Source organism: Mesoplodon densirostris, chromosome 12 (assembly GCF_025265405.1).
Source record: "Mesoplodon densirostris isolate mMesDen1 chromosome 12, mMesDen1 primary haplotype, whole genome shotgun sequence".
Lineage (NCBI taxonomy): Eukaryota > Metazoa > Chordata > Mammalia > Artiodactyla > Ziphiidae > Mesoplodon > Mesoplodon densirostris.
Genome location: NC_082672.1, coordinates 79485522 through 79508135, shown reverse-complemented (window position 1 = coordinate 79508135; position 22614 = coordinate 79485522). Strand labels below are relative to the sequence as shown.

The following is a 22614-nucleotide window of genomic DNA, read 5'->3' as shown; positions in this document are numbered from 1 at the left end:
CAAATTACCAATGGCATTTTTCGCAGAACTTTTAAGACTTCTTGATGAAACGAAGGAATCTAGCGCTGTGGCTAAGATTATATTTTAGGGTGCTGCCATCCCACCCCCCAATGCCTGCTGTTTCGGATTGGCTTCAAGACAGTGGCCATTAGAATGAGATAAAGTGGTCAGCGCACAGAGAGCAGTAAATAAGGCAGGCTTAAGAACTACACCAGGAAACAATTTTACTATAGTCACTGGCACCAGAACGGAATGGAGACAAACATTAAACAATCCCACTATATTTTTGAGAGAATTGTATTTGTCAGAGAAATTATAAGCTAACCTACAAACACCTGTGACCATGTCACTTGCAGGATAGCAAGCCTGCAGTAGCAGGAAACTGACTATGAAAGCTATATACCCTCCAAAGTTGGGAAATTTTCAATAGCAACTTCAGATGTGGTCATGGAGGTTAAAGTAAGGAAGAAACACCCAGACAGCAAAGACTGGGGTCATAGTGCAATGAATATAGGCATTCTTACCAGAAAGCAGAACTAAGGATAACAGATGCTACACCATTACTGCCCAGCATTACTCTCAACCAGAAACCTCTATGTGTCTCTCATTGTTTACTTACCCAAATGGAAAATTTTATTATTCTTTTCCTGTTTCTGATCCACCATGATATGTTCAGTGTATGTGGGAGGGATAAGGGGTAATAACTGTGTTTTGCCTACAGGTCACTGGACTTGCGATCTGACAGGAAGTACTGATCGCTTAGTTGGATTAGTGCAACAAGAGGATTGCACCTGGGTTGTCTCCTTTGGGGAAGGGAGCTGGAGTGTTTTCAATAGGTAGGATGAAGGATACACATGGATATTTGGTGCCGAACTGCAAGACTGTGGTCCACTACTTGTCATTTCTGTTTTCCTCTTCCTCACTGCTGAATGGTCACCCAGCCCGAGACTACGTTTCCCAACCACCCTTGAGGCAAGTGTGGCCAATCGATCCTTTCCGTGGACCGCAAACTGAAGTAATATATGCAACGTCTGCCTCATTTGTTTAAAAGGAATTTCTTTGTCCTGGACTTCATTGCTTCCCTTTTTTACAGGCTGGAATACCTTCTGAATAGTGACCCAGTATTCACCACACAGATCAGGACAAAACCTGAAGAATGGTAAATAGAAAGATGGAAAGATTCTGGATTCCTGAATGGTTTCATAGAGCACAGATGTCCAACGTATCTAGACTGTTCAGATTTTTATGTCTTATAACTCTTTATCACAGCAACTGTACCTAACCTATACCCTAAGTAATACATCCCCCCCTCCAGGCTATTTTCAAAGAGGAAGGCAGATGATCCTTTATATTATGTATTACATATGTTAATTAATAATTATGTTATAGAATTATGTACAATAATATAAAATGCTATATAATGACATACATGATTTGACAATAATTCAAATTGTCTCTCTTTGTTCTGATTCAAACCCCAAACGGCTTCCCACCACGTTCAGCAGTAGTGCCTTACAAGGGCTTGTATGACAACCTTACAGGATCTGGATCTTTCATCACTTCTCTGTTCTCAGCTCCTACCAGTCTGCCCACTCCAGTCACGTGGTTTCCTTGCTTTTCCCCACACACACCAGAGAGAGTCCTGCTCCAGGGCATCTGCAGTGGTTCCCTGGAACACTCTTCCCTCCAGAATGTCCAAATGACTCCTCCTAGCCTTGATTCAAACGTTACCTTCAGGCCACACCCTCTAAAACAGGACTCTCTCTCCTGACACACCCTATCTCTTTCCTCCTCTTTTTTTTCTCCTCAGCACTAATCTCCATTTAACAAACCAAAGATTCTACTTAGTAGTCTTTATTCTCCCCAGTAAAATGTAAGCTTCATGAAGGCAGGAAATTCTGACTACTCTGTTCACAGATGTACCCCACTGCCTGCCACACAGCAGGCACTTAATTTAAGATTTTCAGGAACACTTAATAAATTAGCTTTAAATATTCCATAAATATTAACTATTAGTATTTTTCTCCTATTTAAACCCAACCGACTTGAAGAAAGGAATCATTACACTGATGTATTGAAAACAGTCTTGCATGAATAAACTTTTATGATAAAATTCCTTTACCAGTATAAGTCCAAGATCTGTTAGCAATTTCCTTCACTTTTCGTCTCATATCCTGCTGTGCTTTTTGTTCTTTTGTTGATGCCTAATTTTCCTCAATTCATCCCATTTTACTGATTATTCCCTAAGTAGAAACATATGTGTACAGATATATACAGAGTAATACTGATAAATCTATTTTTCATTCCCCCCCCCAAAAAGAATTATTTTTATTTTTATATGTTGGTAGAAGAAAAAAATTCAAAGGAGAAGAGACTAAAGGAAAAGGAGAATAGGCAAAAAAGAAAGGAAAGAAAAATTCAGAGCACTCTCAGAGTCCAGGGGGATCTGTGGGACCCTCTCCTCATAAACTGCTCTTCCCCATCACAGGGAGTAACTGCTACTAAGGTCCACACAATCCTTGCTGGCCCAGCACCATAAGAGGCTTCTAAATTTCCAAGTAGATATTGAAAATGTTTTTCCTAAAGGTTTTCACCTAAATTTCTCCTAAATTTTAGATGTTGCCAGCTAATTAAAAAGCAAATACAGGGGCTTCCCTGGTGGCACAGTGGTTAAGAATCCGCCTGCCAATGCAGGGGACACGGGTTTGAGCCCTGGTCCAGGAAGATCCCACATGCTGCGGAGCAACTAAGCCCTTGTGCCACAACTACTGAGCCTGCGCTCTAGAGCCCGCGAGCCACAACTACTGAAGCCCATGTGCCACAACTACTAAGCCTGCGTGCCTAGAGCCCATGCTCTGCAACTAGAGAAGCCACCGCAAGGAGAGGCCCACTCACCGCAATGAAGAGTAGCCCCTGCTTGCCGCAACTAGAGAAAGCCCACGCACAACAACGAAGACCCAACACAGCCAAAAATAAATTAAATTAAATTTAATTTAAAAAAACAACAGGGCTTCCCTGGTGGCGCAGTGGTTGAGAGTCCGCCTGCCGATGCAGGGGACGCGGGTTCATGCCCCGGTCGGGGAAGATCCCACATGCCGCGGAGCGGCTGGGCCCATGAGCCATGGCTGCTGAGCCTGCGCGTCCGGAGCCTGTGCTCCGCAACGGGAGAGGCCACAACAGTGAGAGGCCCACGTACTGCAAAAACAACAACAACAACAGACAAACAAACACAAACAGAACAAAACCTGTACAGTGAAAATCAAATTCCTCTACAGGACAAATTCATTCAAAGTTTGCAATGTCTGACTTCCACAGATTCTCATGCCACTCAGTTCATCAGGTAAAGAATCTTTCATGAAAGAGGGAAATCCTGGCCTGTCCTCTCTCAAGGAGGAAAGAAATTGAAGAGAGGAAGCCTTTCCTTTTACCCAGACGTGCCTGGGAGACTCTCCACTGCCAGAAACTCGCTGCACCGCCAGAAGCTGTGAGCTTCATGGCCTCTTGCAGAGTCTGCTAGACAGCTCATATCTGTCACTTTCATCTGAGCCTCTGAAGCTATGGGAACCCTGGCTTACCTGAGACTGTCCACTCTGCTCTCCTGGCCCTGGCAAAGTAGCCTAAACAGAATAACTTGAGAGGTCTGTTCAAGAAGAGTCCCTGCCTGGGCCATTTCCTAGGTCCCTAAGAAAGAATTGAGCTGTGTAAACTACAAACCTCAATCCAAAGACGCCACAGGGGAACCTCAAACAGGAACTGCTCCTGATACTAAGTGAGAAACGTAGGCACCAAGGCTCTTAGGTCTGAAGAGGGATTTCTCTGACAGTCAAACCCGACAATCCCCTGTAACACCTCAGGGAAAGGCAGCCCACTGCCAGAGAACACGGTCACCCATCAGACTGGAAGACGGCCTTGGCCCTCAAGAGTCGCTACACCCCACATGGCGGCCAGCAGTCACAATGGCTACTGAACAACAGAAATGCGACTAGTGGGACCAAGGAACTGAATTTAAAAGTTTTAATTCGTTTACATTTACATCCAAACACTGAAGCAGTGTAGACATTTTTTCATTAAACGTAACTTTATTGTTTTGATAGGGCTGTATTTTACTTTAACTGTTAAAGATGAGTGTACTGAGATATACTGTAAATGTAAAGCACACACTGGGTTTCAAAGACTTAGTACAGAAAAAGAATATAAATGTCTCATTAATATGTTTTTTATATTGATCACATCTTGAAATAATATTTTGGATATGTTGGATTAAACAAAATATACTATACAAATTAATTTTATCAGTTTGTTTTTATTTTTTAAAATGTAGCTCCTAGGACATGTTTAATTACATGTATCTCACATATTTCTACTAGATCTTAGTCTAGGAATGCCAAGCCAACTCTTTAATCACTAGAGTGCACAGTAACTGCCCCAGAAACAGTGCTGGGTGCATAACACAGTGCCTAGCTTCTAAGACCAGGGATTCTCACACCCATCAGATCAGCTGAGACCTCCGGTATCCGCAAAGAGGAGTCTGGGCGTGGATACCTGGAAAAATGTGGAAGATGCTCCTGCACCACCAATACCCATCCTGAAAGAATAGTTAAACATTTTGAGCTCAGCCTGAACTCCTGAGTGTTTCGGAAACCTAAAAGAGGACACAGAAATATCTGAAACTAAGAGGCACAGTTAGTTCAGAGGTTCCTTACAAAAGACTAGAGACCACAGGCGATGATGAGATCCTTTCTCAGAAATCAAAGAGCTAACAGTCTTGACTCTTGAACTATGAGCCCAAAACAGATGTTCTGAGGATATTCTTTCTCCTAAGGCCGAGGGTAAGAAGCTGAACAAATTGGAGATTCCAGACACTCCCTTTGTCAACCTAAGAAATAAAGGCACCACTTTTATCAATTATGGAGCCAACGGCTCCAGCTTCTGAATTCCATTCCCAAGTCAGCAGACATGGGACAAATGGGTTCAGAGCCTGTAATACTGACTGTCCAAATAATGATGCCCAGTTGTATGCAGATGTTAGGTACTAAAGATACCACATAAGGTAAAAAATATGTATGGACCAACTTACCCTTAGAAAGGCTCCATGTTGGCAATCAATACATCATTTCTCAATGAATAAAGCACATTCACTTTTTCTTCTAGCTTTAGAAAAAAAAAATCACTGGTTCTTCAGATGAACACTAGATAATGTAGTAAACTTGCACTGAGGGGCCATAGTGTACAAAAATCTATACATCTCTAAATGTTCACACTCAATGTAGTGAGATGCTCACATTATGATAGACACATAGGAACTGATACCAAATGAAGGAACATCAAATTCAAGCCCAGCCAGATGAGGGACTCACACTACGACAGATATCTGGGGACTGAGACTGACACTGGGGACCTGGGACCAGTGAAGGGAAGGGCATCAAACATGTCCAGTTAAATTCAAGATTATTAAATAGGAATACGACGGGAACAAAGGAATCCTCTAGATCTAGAAGGAGGTTAACTCAATCCATTTAATACTAGTTAGTCAATTTTGAGTCCATTTTTTTTGGGCCTTCTCCCATGAATAAACAGGAAGCCCCAAAGAGGGGCACTGCAAGAAGCCTTCAGAATGCTGTCTCATAACTTTGCAAATAATAAAAGATTCCTGTAACACTCAAGTTCTGTAGCAAACCAAGGAGAGTAGGAAGATGCGTCTCTTGGCGAAAGTACGCTCAGCCACCACCTTTCCTAAGGACCACTCACCTAGGGCACAGCAGAACTCCAGTACACAAGGGTCCGGCCCTCACAGTCTTTGAGCTAATCTTGACCAATTCAAACCAGACAGCCATAAACTGAAAACAACCAGCCAGTGACGTCTGTACTAGTCTTGCACCTCTCGCCCTGCTTTCTGGTGTAATTCTGGCCACCTAAGCCGGTTAAGTCTGCATTGCTTGGTTCAGTCTAAATATCTGGCCTATGGTCTTGTTTCTTGATTGACATTCAGTTCCCTTTAGGACTGGCTGAGGCCTCGACACCCTGCCCAGCTCTGGAAGCTCCCTATTTCAGGGGCTAAGCATGCTTAGTCCCTGAATTATACCCTACTCTAAAACAGCCAAGCCACCCGGCACTCTCCTGACTCTGAGGCTCACCACCACTCAGACGGCGTCTAACCTTCTTTTTGCCTCCACGATTATTCGCACACACAACACCCTTTCATCAGTGACGTCTCTCATCTTAAAAGGTGATTCTCAACAAGGATGAGCTTAAGAGAATCACTAGAGTAAACGGGACATGTAATGTGAGGAAAATGTAAAGGGGACATGTAATGTGAGGAAAATCGCCCGTCTAGAACCCTTTGCTGCTACTCATCACTCATCAAAACGAACTCCTGAGGGCCACATACCGTATGCACTAATTATAGAAATATTTAAGAAGAGAATAGAGTACTAAGTTCTCTTCTGGGGAGAGGGTAAGAGGGAAATCCTCCAAAGGAAAGATAAGCAAAATAGCTTGATTGACAAATTATATTTTAAAAAGCTATAGGTTTCCCTATTGATACCAAATATAGACCAAATGGCAATATCAAATACAAACCAAATATGAACACTCAAAACTTTATGGATTACTTACTCTTATACCAGTAGCTTTTATTACTGCATCTAATTCTCATAAAAATCTGAAAGAACTATTATTACTCCATTTTACAGGTGAAGAAACTAAGGAGCAAAAAGTTTACATAACTTATCCAAGGTGACACAGTTAGAAAATAATGAAAAGAGGACAAATACCTCAAAAGTGTCAAACTTCATGGCCTATATTTAAACTTGTATAATTCTAAAGTCCACACTTTGTTTTAGGAAATAGATTCAGTAGTCATCAAGCCATGAGATAAATATGCCCCTACTACAAGAAAACCTGAAATCAGAATGCAATATTGATGAAACAATTACACTTGATAAATAAACTATATTCAATTTTCCATGTAATTAACATTATTCCCTAATCATGAAATCTTCAAATTCCTCACATCCACAAATACAAAATCTGAAGTTTAAAGGCATTGTTATCTTCTGATTTCTTAAAAATTTGGGTTTAAACAGTTGTGTCTAATAAAAGAGATATATATTATTATTACTCATCTTAGAACTGACACTTAGATTAAGAAGCACTCTCAGAAATTGTTAATTTTGTATAATTGTACTAATATGATAGAAAATCCATAGAAAAAATAATTTTTAAACATAATGTAGAAAGAATGTCAGTAACTTCTGAGAATATTTCGATGATTGACTCACTACATGAATGAAGTAAAGAAACTGAGAAACAACTTTTCTTGCTCATTATGGGACACTTGGTAAAAGATACTTTTTGACATTACATGGCAAATCGGATTTAATTTATTAAGAGCAGTTCATATAAACTTTTCAGTTGTATACGCCACAAAATAAACCTGCCAGTTACATAATAGAGAACGCCTTTGAATATATCATGTTATTATATATCTTTAAAATCCCAGAATAGCCCCAAGTACCAAAACTAGTTATTCCTTTTAACATAAAGAGAAACTCAGAAAGAACCACAATCATTATCTATTACCTAGTTCAGGGATCTGCCCAACATTCAGAAAATATTTCATCTTACTAGTTATCTCAACAGAGAACAAAACTCAGAACCAGAACAGAAAGCGCAATCCTCTCTCTGAAAAATATTCCAAGAAACTACCAATGTTTTCTTAACAGCTTCTGCTTTCTTGCTTTCTTCAGTATACCGTTAACTTTGGTAACAGATCCAGGTAACCTGGATTCTAATTCAGACTCTCTAAGCCTCAGTTTTCTCAAATGGAAATAATATTTATAATTCCTAAGTCAAAAGGACCTGACACTTCTATATTTCCATTAAGAAAAAAGAGGTTGTTATTAAATTTAGCACATCACTGATTACCAAGTATGAACCTGTTAAAAGTGTCAATCTTTGAAAATAAAATGGTAAAACTCACTGTGAAGTCGTTCCACTCTATTTCCCTGAAAAATCTAGACCTGCCAAACAACTTGTGCTCTCTGATTTTTCTGAAAATCCCCTGGGCCCATTAGGAACACTTTTTTCTGTATTACCACTCTGCTTCTTACTCATATTCATTTCTAAACCTTCTTCCTGACAACTCAAGGAAAAAAAAAAAAAAACGATACACTACTCACTTCAGATCTACATACTCACATCTCCAACCATTTATTTAAACACACAATGAACATATCACAAAACTCACTTTTAAGCAGTTTTTTCTTACTTTTTAAAGAGTTTTTTGATACTTTGAATCAAAGCAAAGGAAATCCTTGCCCTTTCTATCCCCTAAAGAACCTCCACTCTCAAGGGTCTACATCACAGCAAAGATAAAATATAAGACAACAGAAATTTATGGAAGTAACCAAAATCCTGTTAACTTTACTTTTTCAGTTTATGTAAATGTAACTTTACATTTTCAGCAAACATACTGAACGCTGCAGTGGCTGTTTCACTGCATATGAACATTAAACTAGTCCACAGTTCATGGCACATGCTACTAAACTTTTCACATAAGTCTGAAAATTTAAAAAAAACATCTAGATTGCAGTGATCTGGGATTTAAGCATTCAATTATACTTACAACATAGTCTAAAAGAGATAAAAATTAAGAGTTCATATTGCAATTTTTGACTCTGGTGGCCCTAAGCATGTTTAAATGATTAGGGCTTACTTTGCTTTTGAAAGATTAGTGGGTAGCCAGCCACCTGTTTACCCACATATTACAGGGAGACACACCCGAGGTACAGAGGTTAAGTGACTTCTACAGACTAATGTCATGACTCATCAGAGGAGTGTAGATCTTCTGATTTTTAGCCCTGTGCCCGCTGTCCACCATGAATCTTTATTTTAATTTCTAAGAGCACAGAATCAACTCACTATAAATACCAATAGGAATTTGTAAGAATTTACTTTTTTAAAGAATAGCTACCTAGAAATAGAAAGACTTGCCTTTGAATGATTGGAAGACTTCCTTCAGAAGCAGCACTTATCTCTATTTGCATTGGAAAGATCATTTTTAAAATCTTAAAAGCTGAGGAGTTTATCACCTCCTACCATACACAATAACTGCTGGTTCTTCCAAAAGAGATGTGGTTTCACCACCTCAGACCCTAACAGCGTCTCCTTCTACTTTTACCTCTCATATACCTTCAAATAAGGAACTACACATTTTTGTCTTGGTGCTTCCCTTCTGTACAAGAGAAACAGAAAAATTTAATTCCTACCTGACATAGACAACGTAAAGAAGAATTTACTGTTTGTGGACTGCTTTGAGATTCCAGAATGAAACACATAATCCAGTTGTTCTTTGGCCCTAGAATGAACGCAAACTTCACTGAGAGTGACTGCTTCTGCAGATGCCTTCAAAATAAGCTCCTACAACATTATTTACATAGAGAAGTTTTTCGTAAGCCAAATCTTGATCACCATGAAGTAGAGGAAAAAACCTCCACAACTGTTTAGAAAGTTCTTTTACCCAATTCAGAAAGTTAGTACTTCTGTCCGCACATGTTTCTGCTTTAGTAAGGACACTAATTCTGTAAGTTAGTAAAAACTATGCATTTATTACAGAGACCATCACAAAAACGATGCAATCCGTTGCAATAGCAAATGTATAAAATATCAAATTAATAACTAATTTTATTTTTTTTAATGTGTTAAATTCCATTTAAGACTAGCTCTTGGACAACTGTATTTCCCGGAGGACAATAAAATCTCCAAATTTTAACCTTATGTTTGGAGGTCAGCCTTTATATTTTCATCAGCTCTGTCCTCAAGTGGCTTCTCTTGACACGTCAGGCAAACACTAGTCTTAAAAATAAAGCTTCTATCAGTAAGTGTAACAGGTTATTGCCACTGTCACTCTTTTGATGATACTTCCAGTCAGTGAAGAAAGAAAAGGAAGAGATTTTATTAAATTGTCAACTGAACTAAGTATACTGAGTGGATACCTGGTTTGGGTAGAAAGTAAAAGAGACTAGAACTCTTCAGAGATTTAATAAGAAGTAAAACGGATTGGCATTAAGAGGCTCGACCTATGCAAACAGAAAAAAGAAAAAGTTTTAGAGAAAAAAAAGATCAAGATTAGAGAGTAGAGATGGGACCAGGATGGATAAAGACTGGAGGACAAGGGCCGTCAAACGGAAGCGAGGAAGTAGGGACCGAGAGGGAAGGATTCAGGCAGCGAGAGGGCCGTAGAACGAACTCCAGCACAGAGCGATGCTAAAGCCAAACACACCGTCGGAAACTCACACGAGAGAGAGAAGGTGAAGTACCGAAGGGGGTTAATGGGAAGAGCAGAGAGCCAAGGGAGCAGTGACAGAGGCGGCGGAGTAGGAAGCCTGGCCGGTGAGGGAAGAGCCGGCCCAGGGATGCACGGGGGGGAGGGGGAGAGAGAAGTCCAGGCGCGCAAGGGGTACCCCGCCTCCCACGGGGGACCACCGGGGATGAAGAGCGGATCCGCGAGGGGGGCACGGGCGGGAGCGAGGCGCGAGGATGGGCAGAGGGCTAACGGCAGGCGGGGGCGCAGGGGGGCGGGCAGAAGTGCGGGGCGGGGGCCGAGGCCAGGGGGCCGGGGGCACCGGGTGGGGGGTGCAGGAGTGAGAGCACGGGGGGAAGCGGCTCCGCATCCCGAGCGCGTCCGCACCGCTGTCCCCGCCGACCTTCAGCCGCCCGGCGCCGGCTCTCACCCGAGCGGACGGTGAGGGCCGGAGCGGCGAGGGCGGACCGGGCGCACAGGAGGCCGCTTCCCGCCGGGCCCGCGGGAAGGACAAGGAGGGGGTCGCGGGGGTCGCGAGCTGGGACGGGAGGACGTCGGCGGCTCACCTCTCGCCCGGCTCGGCCTCCGCCGCCGCCCGTCGGACGAAGGAGCCCGTGGTGTCGCTGCAAGAAGGCGGCCCCGCCCGGGTCAGCACCATCCCGCCGCGGGCCCCTCACATCGCCATCGTAGCACCGCAACCTCCGCCGCTGAGGAGCCGGCTCGTCAACGCCACCCGACAAACGGCCCAGCGCGGCCAGTGAGCATGCGCAGTCGCCCGGTCCCGAGGGAGCCCGGCCGGCTGCGCTACCTGGGAGCCACAGGTCCCGCCGCGCGGCCCCGCCCCCGTCCGTCCTCCCTTCTCCAAGCGAGGCCCCGCCCCCCAGGCCTGCGCCCCGCCCCCCGCGCGCTCCCAGCGCCCCGGCAGCCGCTCCAGCTCCAGCGCTGACTGAGATTTCGAGAGCTCTGTCCGCCCTATTGGGCTCCCGCTCCCAAGCTCCCGCGAGAACGGGAGGTTTGCGTCAATAAAAAGCGCGAGCGTCTTGGAAGTGCCCGGCTGCGGGTGTAAGGAGGTTCAGCTCCTTGGGGTTGGCGCCCAGCGGCGGGTGAGGAGAGGGAATGCGGGGACTTGAGCTGTATTTCTCACAGCGTCCTTCGTTCATCTCTCTTCCTCACCTCCTGCCTGCGGTCCGGGATGAAGAGCCCGGTCCTCGCGCTGTTCACTCTGCGCAGCAGGAAGGGAAGGGACAGCTGCTGTGGGAGACTCGGTTGCTGCATTTAAGGGGGGAGGTGTCCGTGTTGCTATGGTTACTGCTCGGTTACTGATGCCGAAAAGGGTTGGAGGGCGAAGTGAATGTACCTCTTAGGTTCCATGAACGGAGCCCGTGAAGGATAATCCTTCAGTGATCTACCTCACTCACCCCAGTTTCTGAACCTAACCCAGAAGAACCTTTTGTGGTGCGGAAAGCTCAGTGTGTTACAAAAGCAAAGTTGAAAAGAAGGAAGTTGCGGCTGCGGCGGGTATTTTACAACTGAGGGGGGTGGATGGTGATGAGGGTATATAACAATATGAGTATGCTTAATAGCACTGAACTGCACTTTTAAAAGTGCTTAAAATGGGGGCGGGGGAGAGATAAATCAGGAGTTTGGGATTAGAATATACACACTACTTTATATATATAAAACAGATAAACAATAAGGACCTACTGTATAGCACAGGGAATTATACTCAATATTTTATAATAACCTGTAAAGGAAAAGAATCTGAAAAATATATATATATATATAAATCTGAATCACTTTGCTGTGCACCTGAAACTAACACATTATAAGTCAACTATACTTCAACAAAAAAAGTGATTAAAATGGTAAATTTTATGTATATTTTACCACAATAAAAATGAGCTGGAAAGAAAAAGCTTTGTGCACTGATTTGGGAGTAAAACTGATGCCTCGTAGCTTAGACCAGCAGTCCTCAACCTTTTTGGCACCAGGGACCAGTTTTCTGGAAGACAATTTTTCCACGGACGGGGGCGGATGGTTTTGGGATGATTCAAGTGCATTACATTTATTATTCACTTTATTTCTATTATTACATTGTAATATATAATGAAATAATTATACAGCTCACCATAATGCAGAATCAGTGGGAGCCCTGAACTTGTTTTCCTGCAACCAGATGGTCCCATCTGGGGGTGATGGGGACAGTGACACCCGACGTGTGTTGCTTATGTGTTGCTTATGTTGCTTATGAACCTTACTCCATAAGATGCAACTTGTCACTTGCCATTCACAGATCGGGTTGTTTTTTTTTGCAGTACGCGGGCCTCTCACTGTTGTGGCCTCTCCCGTTGCGGAGCACAGGCTCCGGACGCGCAGGCCCAGCAGCCATGGCTCACGGGCCCAGCCGCTCCACGGCATGTGGGATCTTCCTGGGCCAGGACACGAACCCGTGTCCCCTGCATCAGCAGGCAGACTCTCAACCACTGTGCCACCAGGGAAGCCCACAGATCGGGTTTTGATATGAGTCTGCAATCAATTGATTTATTATGGTCTCAGTGCTGTCAGACCTCTCTGCTAATGATCATCTGTATTTGCAGCCACTCCCCAGCGCTAGCATCACCGCCTCAGCTCCACCTCAGATCATCAGGCATTAGATTCTCACAAGGAGCGTGCAACCTAGATCGCTCGCATGCGCAGTTCACAGTAGGGTTTGCACTCCTTTGAGAATCTAATGCCACCGCTGATCTGACAGGAGGCGGAGCTGAGGCAGTAATGCGAACCATGGGGAGCGGCTGCAAATACCGATGTAGCTTCACTTGCCGGCCCGCTGCTCACCTCCTGCTGTGCAGCCTGGTTACTAACAGGCCACGGACCGGTGCCAGTCTGTGGCCCAAGAGTTGGGGACCCCTGGCCTAGACCATTTGGGGGACAGGTTTTGAATATAATTTAACCTCTGGTGTTTCTTTGTGTTACTATGTCTTGTTAACATGACTGTAAGTGCCTTGTTACCCTATGATAACCAGTGTATTACCATTTGCATAAATGGCTTGCTTTCCTGGTTCCTAATCTCTGTCTTTTTAAAAAATGGCCAAATAGCATTTTACTATCCTTACACGTAAAGGTTTTTTTTTGTTTTGTGATTTGAATTGTAACCTCACAACTGAAGGCCTTTTCCTATTTTTTTCTTTTTTCTTTTTTAGGTCTGGCTCTCTTAGGAAAATGTCCTAAATATCCACTAGTTTGCAGTTCCATATCTATGTCTTCCCTAAAATTCACCCTGTGCCAAGATTCCTTCCCTATTAATGTATTCTTTTTGTTCAAATCACATTTTTAAGACACCTATGTGCCAGAGAGTATACTAATCTTGGAGGATACCAACATGAATAAAACAGAACTTGGGTGGAGTGTTTACATAACTGCCTTATGATGTGATGTGTGTAGTGCAGAGATGTGTGCACAGGGAACTACTGGAGCTCAGAAGAGGATTAGTCCAATTTAGGTTGGGAGAGGTCATGAGTCAAGAAAGACTTCCAGGGCTTCCCTGGTGGCGCAGTGGTTGAGAGTCTGCCTGCCAGTGCAGGGGACGTGGGTTCGTGCCCCAGTCCGGGAGGATCCCACATGCCGAGGAGCGGCTGGGCCCGTGAGCCATGGCCGCTGAGCCTGCGCGTCTGTCCGCAATGGGAGAGGCCACAACAGTGAGAGGCCCGCGTACCACAAAAAAAAGAAAGAAAGACTTCCAGGAGGAAATGATTCCAGAGTGTTAATGCAGTGGAATATATGTGTGCATGGGGGTGAGGAGGGGGGAGGAGGAATAGAGGGGGAAAAGATCACTAAAACAAAACCAGGCAACAAGAAACTGATCTTTGCACAGAACTAAGACTAAGCAATTTGGTGCCACAATTTGGGGGTGTGACGCTAGAGAGCCAGGCAAAGATCAGATCATGGTGAGCCTTTGAAGGATTTCAAGGAAAGATCAATTTAGTATTTTTTCATTACCTAGTCAATGTATGCCAAGCACTGTGCTAGTTACTAGGGTACAAGAGTCACTCCTAGCTCTCAGGGAGTTTACAATCTAGTAAGGGGAGACAGGTACCTCAAAAGTCAAAAAGTTGTACCAAGGAGTTAAAATTGGGGTAGGCAGAAGGTTGGTTGGGGGTCCAGAAAAGGAGCTCCCTTCTAACTAACCTAGAGGTTTAGACAAGACTTCCTGGAAATGATTTGTCAATAGCAGAATACAGAATACTCTCTTCAAATTAGAAAAACTATGATATCTCCTGACATACAGACTATTAGAGTGCAGAATGTGTTGATCTAGGCATCAGTTTACCTGGTTCATGTTCTAGATCTGCAATACACTGTGTAATCTGAAGAGTCTGTGTAATCTGTGTAATCCTACCTTCTCTAGGTCTCAGTTTCTCTCATAACAAGAGAATCAGATTATATGGTATCTAAAGTCTTTTAGAAAATTTTTGACTCTAAATTTACTTCACATTTATCTACCAAGGTTTTGAGTCAGCCTCTATGCTGCTAATTAACATTTTTGTGTCACACTTAACACACTTAACATTTAAACTAAGTTTTATGTTATATGTGTCATTTTCTATCCAAGCCATGTATGCTCAAAGGATGCAAAGTTGGAATCCTTTCTATCCTGTGGTTTACTATTTATGGTTTACATGATTTCACTTTGGCATAGAATGCATTTGAATCTTTACTAAACCCTTCTAACTGTAGTATTCTCTTAACTGGAGTATTCCTTCTGGGGCGGTCACTCTTGTCTCCATGTAAAATATATATTTAATCATTTGCAGACATTTGGGAAAGTGCCCACAGTACTCAAGGTAAGTTTTTTAAAGCTTATATAATCTTAACAAATATGAGATGGGGCAAAAAAAAAAGTTTCATTACAGGACTTCCTTCATGGTTTAGTAACAACTACAAACCAGAAGGACAAATGTATTACTTCACAACTTAATGTCATAACATTATTTCATGACTTAATAGCCATGGTCTTTCTGGAGGAATCACAATATAAAACTCAATTACCAAGTTTTTCTTCCCTGTAATGTAATAGCAAACCCTCAAAAAAAAAAAGTTTCCTTCCTTCCTTCCTTCCTTCCTTCCTTCCTTCCTTCCTTCTTCTTTTTCTTTCTTTCTTTCTTTCTTTCTTTCTTCCTTCCTTCCTTCCTTCCTTCCTTTCTTTCTTTCTTTCTCTCTTTCTTTCTTTCTTTCTCTCTTTCTTTTTAAACTGATAATGTTGTTTGCTTCTGAGAGGGAGACTTGGAGGGCTGGGCTTTTGGTGAGGGGAGGGAAAGAAGGCTTTATATAGTATATTCTTCTAAGTTCAAAGCTAGCAAATGTATTAAAGAAAAAAATGTTTGAATCTATGTTAAATGATACAGTTTTTTTAATGTACACAGACTTTAATGATGATATTACAGAAAAGAAAACCTTGATAGCTACATAATCGATTAAAATACAAACAAGTGTTTGTTGTACAGTGTGAAAGGGGTAAACAGTGACTCCTTGGTTGCAGCTCCGATTATCTGGATTTCCTAAAGACAGAGTGTCTGCTTGGATCACTCAGAGAGAATCTGTCAGACAGAAGGTGTTCCCCCCACCACCATCCCACCGAATCATTCCTGTGAAGTATAATTACCTAGCATCACGTGACAGTAATGAAATGATTTCTGAATTATTCTCTTCCTCATATGCTAGAAGGGTAACATGATTTTTAAAAAGGTAATATTTACACCAGTTGCCATTTGATCTGTGATAGCAAACATATTAGGGCAACTATCTCACTCTTCTAATGACTCACACATTTTAATCTCAAGTCATGATCCTTAACTCCAGTCATAAAACTTCTTTCTGCCTCATATCAGGCCCTGTCACTGAGGTATCCTGTCCACGCCTGTTACTCAACACATCCCAGACTCATCCTGCTCTCCTTTCCCCATCACACACAGCGCCATCTCCCTACCAACCTTCTAGTGTCTGTTAATGATACTCCTCCCCTCCCATTTACCTAAGCCTGGAACCTCACAGCTGTATTTGCAACTTGATGGATTGAACACATAATCAAAATATCAAAACAGCTTTCTAATATCTGTGACCTTAAACCTTTGCATAACTTTCTTTTCTAGCTTCCTGATCTGTAAGTTGGGTATCATGATAAGAAGCTGCTTCACGAGAATGTTGCGAAATTATTACAAAGATCTTTTACAAAAAAAAAAAAAAAAAAAGGTATACATTTCTGATAGTTCCTGGCACTGGCAGGAATAATGAGAAGTCATGGAAGATTAAGAGATGAATCGAACTTATAATGTGTCCATAATTAGTGTTTAATTTCCTCTTGAAAAGCAACAGATACAATTCTAAACTCCTATGTCAATTTGCAGACCATAGACAATGCAAAATTAACTTCATATGTTTAAAATGTCTTCAGTGGAAAACTCTTCTTTCCACTTCTTAGTTTCTGCATTGGGAACATTGGTGGGAACTCAATAGAAAGAAAAAAAAACTACAATAAAATCATTTTTCTGTATTATAGTTGTCATCATGTTTTATTTTTTTCTTGGGTAATTACCAAATTTATTTATCCATATATTTATTTGAAATGTGTAACAGTTGCCAAATTTGTCTCGGGTATTGAAAATAAAAGCTTCTTTGTATTAGGAAATATGAATTTCATTCATTATTTCCATTGTTATTAAAAGCTACCACTATTTTCGAATTATTTAGAAAAAAAAGTAGTTTAAAGTGATCTGGGAGATGAGAAAATAGTTAGCTTTTGGGTGATTCTATTTGTAGAAACTACTTTAAGAGAACATATGCCTTTGTACTTGCTTTTACAAGTTAAGGAAAAATGTTCTTGGCAGTTGCTTTTCTTTTTTCTTGCTTTATCACCATGTAGAATGTAGGAATTAAAAGCTGACAGAGGATTTTATTAAGTTACTCCTGTAAGAAATATCTTCTACTAATTTTTCACTGGTTTAAAATGATCATATAAATAGTATATTGTCAAGATTGAAATTTGTAGATGAAAATTTTACAAATGCTAAAGCAAAACTTTATTAGGTTTAAAAAATAGTTTATTGACATACAGTTGACAAAAACTGCACTTATTTACCATGTACAATTTGGTATGTTGATACTTGTAAAACCATAATCAAGATAATGAACATATTCATGAGCATGAAAAGTTTCCTTGAGCCTCTTTGTAACCCTATATCCTGTCCCCTTCCCTACCCACGCCTATCCCTAGGCAAGCACCAAACTACTTTATTTCACTATAGGATAGATTTCATTTTCTAGAATTTTATATGAATGGAATTAATCATACAATGCCTACTTTTTTGTCTGACTTCTTTCACTCAGCACAATTATTTTGAGATTCATCCATGTTGTTGCACATACCAATAAGTCACTCCTTTTTACCATTCAGTAGTAGTCCGCTGGATTAGTCAGCTCTGGCTGCCATAACAAAACACCATAGACTGGGTGGCTTAGACAACAGAAATTGAATTCCTACAGTTCTGGAGGCTGGGAAGTCCAAGATCAAGGTGCTGGTCTGTTTAGTTCCTGGTGAGAGCTTTGTTCTTAGCTTGCAGAAGGCTGCCTTCTTGTTGTGTCCTTACATGGTGGTGAGAGAAAGAGAGATCTCTTCCTCTTCATACAAGACCACCAATCCTATTGGATTAGGGTCCCACCCTTTTGACCTCATTTAACCTTAAATTCCTCCTAAAAGTCCTGTCTCCAAATACAGTCTTGCTGAGGGTTAAGGGCATCAATGTACAAACTGGTGGTGGTGGTGGCGTTTTGGACTATTACAGTTTTTGGATTATTACAGTTTTGGACTATTACAAACAAAGCTGCAATGAATGTTTTTACATGTACTTGTATGTACATATATCAATACTTTCATTTCTCTTGGATAATACCCAGGAATGGAATGGATGGGTCATATGGTAGGTGTATGTTTAATTTTTAAAGAAACAGTCAAACTGTTTTCCCACTGATTGTACTAATTTACATTCCCACAAGCAGTGTTTGAAAGTTTCAGTTACTTTACATCCTCCTCAATATGGTATGGTCAATCTTTTAATGCTAGTATCCTAATAAGTATATAATGATATCTTACTGTGGTTTTAATGTACATTTCTCTAATAACTAATGTCTGGAGGGAGCATTTTTGTCATGAGTTTTTTTGTCATCATGTAACTTTGGTGAAGTGTTTGTTTAAATCTTTCACACATTATATTATGGGTTGTTTTCTTGTTATTAATTTCTGAGCATTCTTTATATACTCTGGATATACTGTACATTCTTTTTTTTTTTTTTTGCTAAGCAAGCAAATAGTATGTTTAATGTATTTATGCCAAATCTGAACTCTTGGTTTTATGTATTCATTTTCTTATTAATTTCTATCATTATTTTTTTAATTAATTAATTTAAAAAACATCTTTATTAGAGTATAATTGCTTTACAATGGTGTGTCAGATTTACTGTACATTCTTTAACAGATAAGTGATTTGCAAATATTTTCTCTGAGTCTGTGACTTGTCTTTTCATTCTCAACAATATCTTTTGAAGAGCAAAAGCTTTAAGTTTGTTTTTTTTGTTTTGTTTTGTTTTTGTTTGTTTGTTTGTTTTGCGGTACGCGGGCCTCTCATTGTTGTGGCCTCTCCCGTTGCGGAGCACAGGCTCCAGATGCGCAGGCTCAGCGGCCATGGCTCATGGGCCCAGCCGCTCCACGGCATGTGGGATCTTCCCGGATCGGGGCATGAATCCATGTCCCCTGCATCGGCAGGCGGACTCTCAACCACTGCGCCACCAGGGAAGCCCACAGCTTTTCTTTTCATTATTTTTGGTAATGCCTGTGAGCCCAGGCACATGGCCACCCAGGGCAACATCAAGGTGAAAATAATGGCCAGAAGTTCTGCCAGACGGGTAGTGATCTGTCTTTTATAAATATATTTCCATGTAAAATATTTCACACTTATATAAAAATATAGAGAGAAGTACAAAGAATGCCTGAGACTTCACAACCCATCTTTGTCAAATCTGAATCCTTTTTTTTTTCCTTTGTGACTTTCAGTGGTTTGGTTTGTGGTTACCATGAGGTTTTTGTATTTTATATCAAAATAAGTTATTATATATATAATACAAATTCATTGTAAGCTTAGATATGCAGGATACATGCTAGTCATGTTAGTTTTATTTAATCAGTTACTATACAGGCAATATAATATACTTGTCAATAGTTCTGGTTCTGAGAAACAAACAAAACTTTGCTTTAAATGTTGGCTCAGCTATGGAACTCTGGGCAAGTTACTGTCCCAAGTTTTTCATCTGTAAAATGGTGAAACAATGACAACTTTCTGGACTTGTCGTGAGCTTTGTTGGTAGCAAAAGTATGCACGGTGCTTGGTTCAGCGCCTACTTCCCAGGAAGTATGGAATACAAAATCAACTCATTTGATTTCAGGAGAACTTTTTCATACAGACGATTAAACTTCCCTTATGTCTTTACATTTAGGAAGTTAAGTCCTGTTTATGGTGTTGTACGAATTACGAGCATCCTCAGGTCCCGAGCAGGTGAGCGCTGATTGCATTTGCTCTGAAGACGAAGGGAAGGTGCCCAGTCTGCTGTGCCCCCTCACACCCTTTCCTCCTTCCTCCCTACAGCTCTTCCTCTGGATCAGGTGTTGTGTCTGGCTGAAGGGAGAGGTGTCCCTGGAGCTGTCTCACTTGGCACTGTCACACCATATGCTGCCATAAGGAAAACATACCAGGGAGTCTAGTCTTTGCTCGGAGTGGGAAGAAAGGCAGATGCTCCCAGTGCTGCCTTTCTTCCAGGCAGAGGAGGAACTTCTCAGGTTTCTGTCCCACTGAATCATAGACTCTCACTTCCCATCCCCACTTCCACACTCCCTAAGTTAAGATGCTGCTCCGTGCTTTATGGTAACAGCTCACAGCCTCATCAAAGCTGAGGTGAACAAATGCTTACTGACCTTTTATCACAAAGAAGGCAATGTTGTTTAAAAGAAAACAAAAATAATTCTGTTGACAATGCACTCTCCGTCTGTTAGCCATGGAGCTTGTGTCGAGCTGGACAACTTTCTGGGACATTCAGCCTGCAGCCACAGTGCTCAGGAAAGATTACTGGTCTGCTGATATATGAATATAAAAACACCTGACTCACCAAATTATTTCCTAGAATAGTTAGCTGGGTGGAGGCTCACCAAGTTAATAACTAAACCCAACCCTCAAGTCTATCGGCAAAGGGCATGTTTAAGCTTAATGACTCTGTATCCACCCAGAGAGATAAAGGAGACTTCGATATCCTGTCTAGTTGGCTGCGGAGAGGAGCATGACTCATTAGGCACCTGGGACGCTGAAGGAGTGACCTGTACTGGAAATATTTTGAAAGGTGAGTTGACGTACTAGCCCAGTCCTTCAGAGACTGCTCCACACCAAGCCTGAAGCAGCTGGTGATTCAAGAAATAGGGCTTAAAAAAGAGAAAATCTTGTGCAACAGAAACATAGGACAGAGCAAATGATCTCTGCATTATGAACGTGTGAGTAGTCAAGAGTTATGCTGGCTTGCATATGAGCCAGTGATCCCATTCCTGGGCATATATCCAGACAAAACTCTAATTCAAAATGATACATGCACCCCAATGTTCATAACAGCACTTTTATAATAGCCAAGACATGGAAGCAAGCTAAGTGTCCATTGACAGATAAATGAGTAAAGAAGATGTGGGGTATATACACAATGGAATATTACTGAGACATAAAAAAGAATGAAATAATGCCATTTGCAGCAGCATGGATGGACTTAGAGATTATCATACTAAGTGAAGTAAGCTAGACAGAGAAAAACAAATTATCATATGATGTCATTTATATGTGGAATCTAAAATATGACACAGGGGTTTCCCTGGTGGTGCAGTGGTTAAGAATCGTCCTGCCTATGCAGGGGACAGGGGTTTGAGCCCTGGTCCGGGAAGATCCCAGACGCTGCAGAGCAACTAAGCACGTGTGCCACAACCACTGAGTCTGCACTCTAGAGCCCGTGAGCCACAACTATTGAGCCCATGAGCCACAACTACTGAAGCCCGCATGCTTAGAGCCTGTGCTCTGCAACAAGAGAAGCCACTGCAATGAGAAGCTTGCACACCACAACGAAGAGTAGCCCCTACTCACTGCAACTAGAGAAAGCCTGCATGCAGCAGCGAAGACCCAATACAGCCAAAAATAAATAAAATAAAAATAAATATAATTAAATTAAAAAAATAAAGTAAAATGTGAAATAAATGAACTTATCTACTAAAGAAAAACAGACTCAAACATAGAGAACAGACTGTGGTTGCCAAGGGCAGGAGAGGGATGGATTGGAAGTTTGGTAACAGCAGATGCAAACTAGTATATATAGAATGGATAAACAACACGTCCTACTGTATAGCACAGGGAACTGTATTCAATATCCTGTGATAAGCCATAATGGAAAAGAATATGAAAAAGAATATATGTATGTATAACTGAATCACTTTGCTGTACAGCAGAAATTAACACAACATTGTAAATCAAGTGTACTTCAATAAAATAAAAATTTTAAAAAATGTTATGCTGGCTTAGAAAAAGAAAACTTCCACAACTTAAAAAATTTTCTATATAACTATACTGTTAAATAACCTAAGGTATGTGAAGCATCCAGACCAGTGTCTGGCTGGCATATAGTGTCACTCAATCTGTTTCTTCCCTTAATCTCTGATCTTTTTTAAATTTTATTTTTTGAAGAGTAAGAGTACTTTAAGATGATATCTAGGGCTTCCCTGGTGGCGCAGTGGTTGAGAGTCCGCCTGCCGATGCAGGGGACGTGGGTTCGTGCCCCGGTCCGGGAAGATCCCACATGCCGTGGAGTGGCTGGGCCCGTGAGCCATGGCCGCTGAGCCTGCGCGTCCGGAGTGCCCCGCAACGGGAGAGGCCACAACAGTGAGAGGCCCGCGTACCGCAAAAAAAAAAAAAAAAAAAAAAAAAAAAGATGATATCTATATTGTCTGATGTAAGTTCATATTTATAAGGTATTAATTTGTGTCTAAAGCCTAGCTCTCTCACTGGTTTCACTGTTAATAATAATGAAACATGACTGCAAATTGAGTCATCTGTATCACAATTTTGCCATATGGTTCAGAAATTATTTGGGAAATCATTTTGGAATGAAGACTGTTAGCTCACTTCGGTATACTTGCTATGGTTTTGCCAAAAAACAAAAAACACCCTGTCATGTACATAAAGTCAGAA

General features: G+C 41.5%; 1 protein-coding gene across 5 annotated transcripts in view; it reads right to left on the bottom strand.

Moving 5' to 3' along the window:
• Window positions 1-11140, bottom strand: part of FAM135A (family with sequence similarity 135 member A) — a 116368-nt gene extending 105228 nt beyond the window's left edge. For 3 of the 5 annotated variants that reach the window (XM_060114645.1, XM_060114650.1, XM_060114653.1), the window contains exon 1: window positions 10870-11140. In XM_060114645.1, coding sequence (XP_059970628.1) covers window positions 10870-10961 — 92 coding nt within the window. In that variant the 5' untranslated portion in view covers window positions 10962-11140. The remainder of the gene's footprint in view (window positions 1-10869) is intronic. The other 2 variants (XM_060114647.1, XM_060114649.1) reach the window with 2 other exon arrangements.
• Between the last annotated feature and the right edge of the window lie 11474 nt (window positions 11141-22614).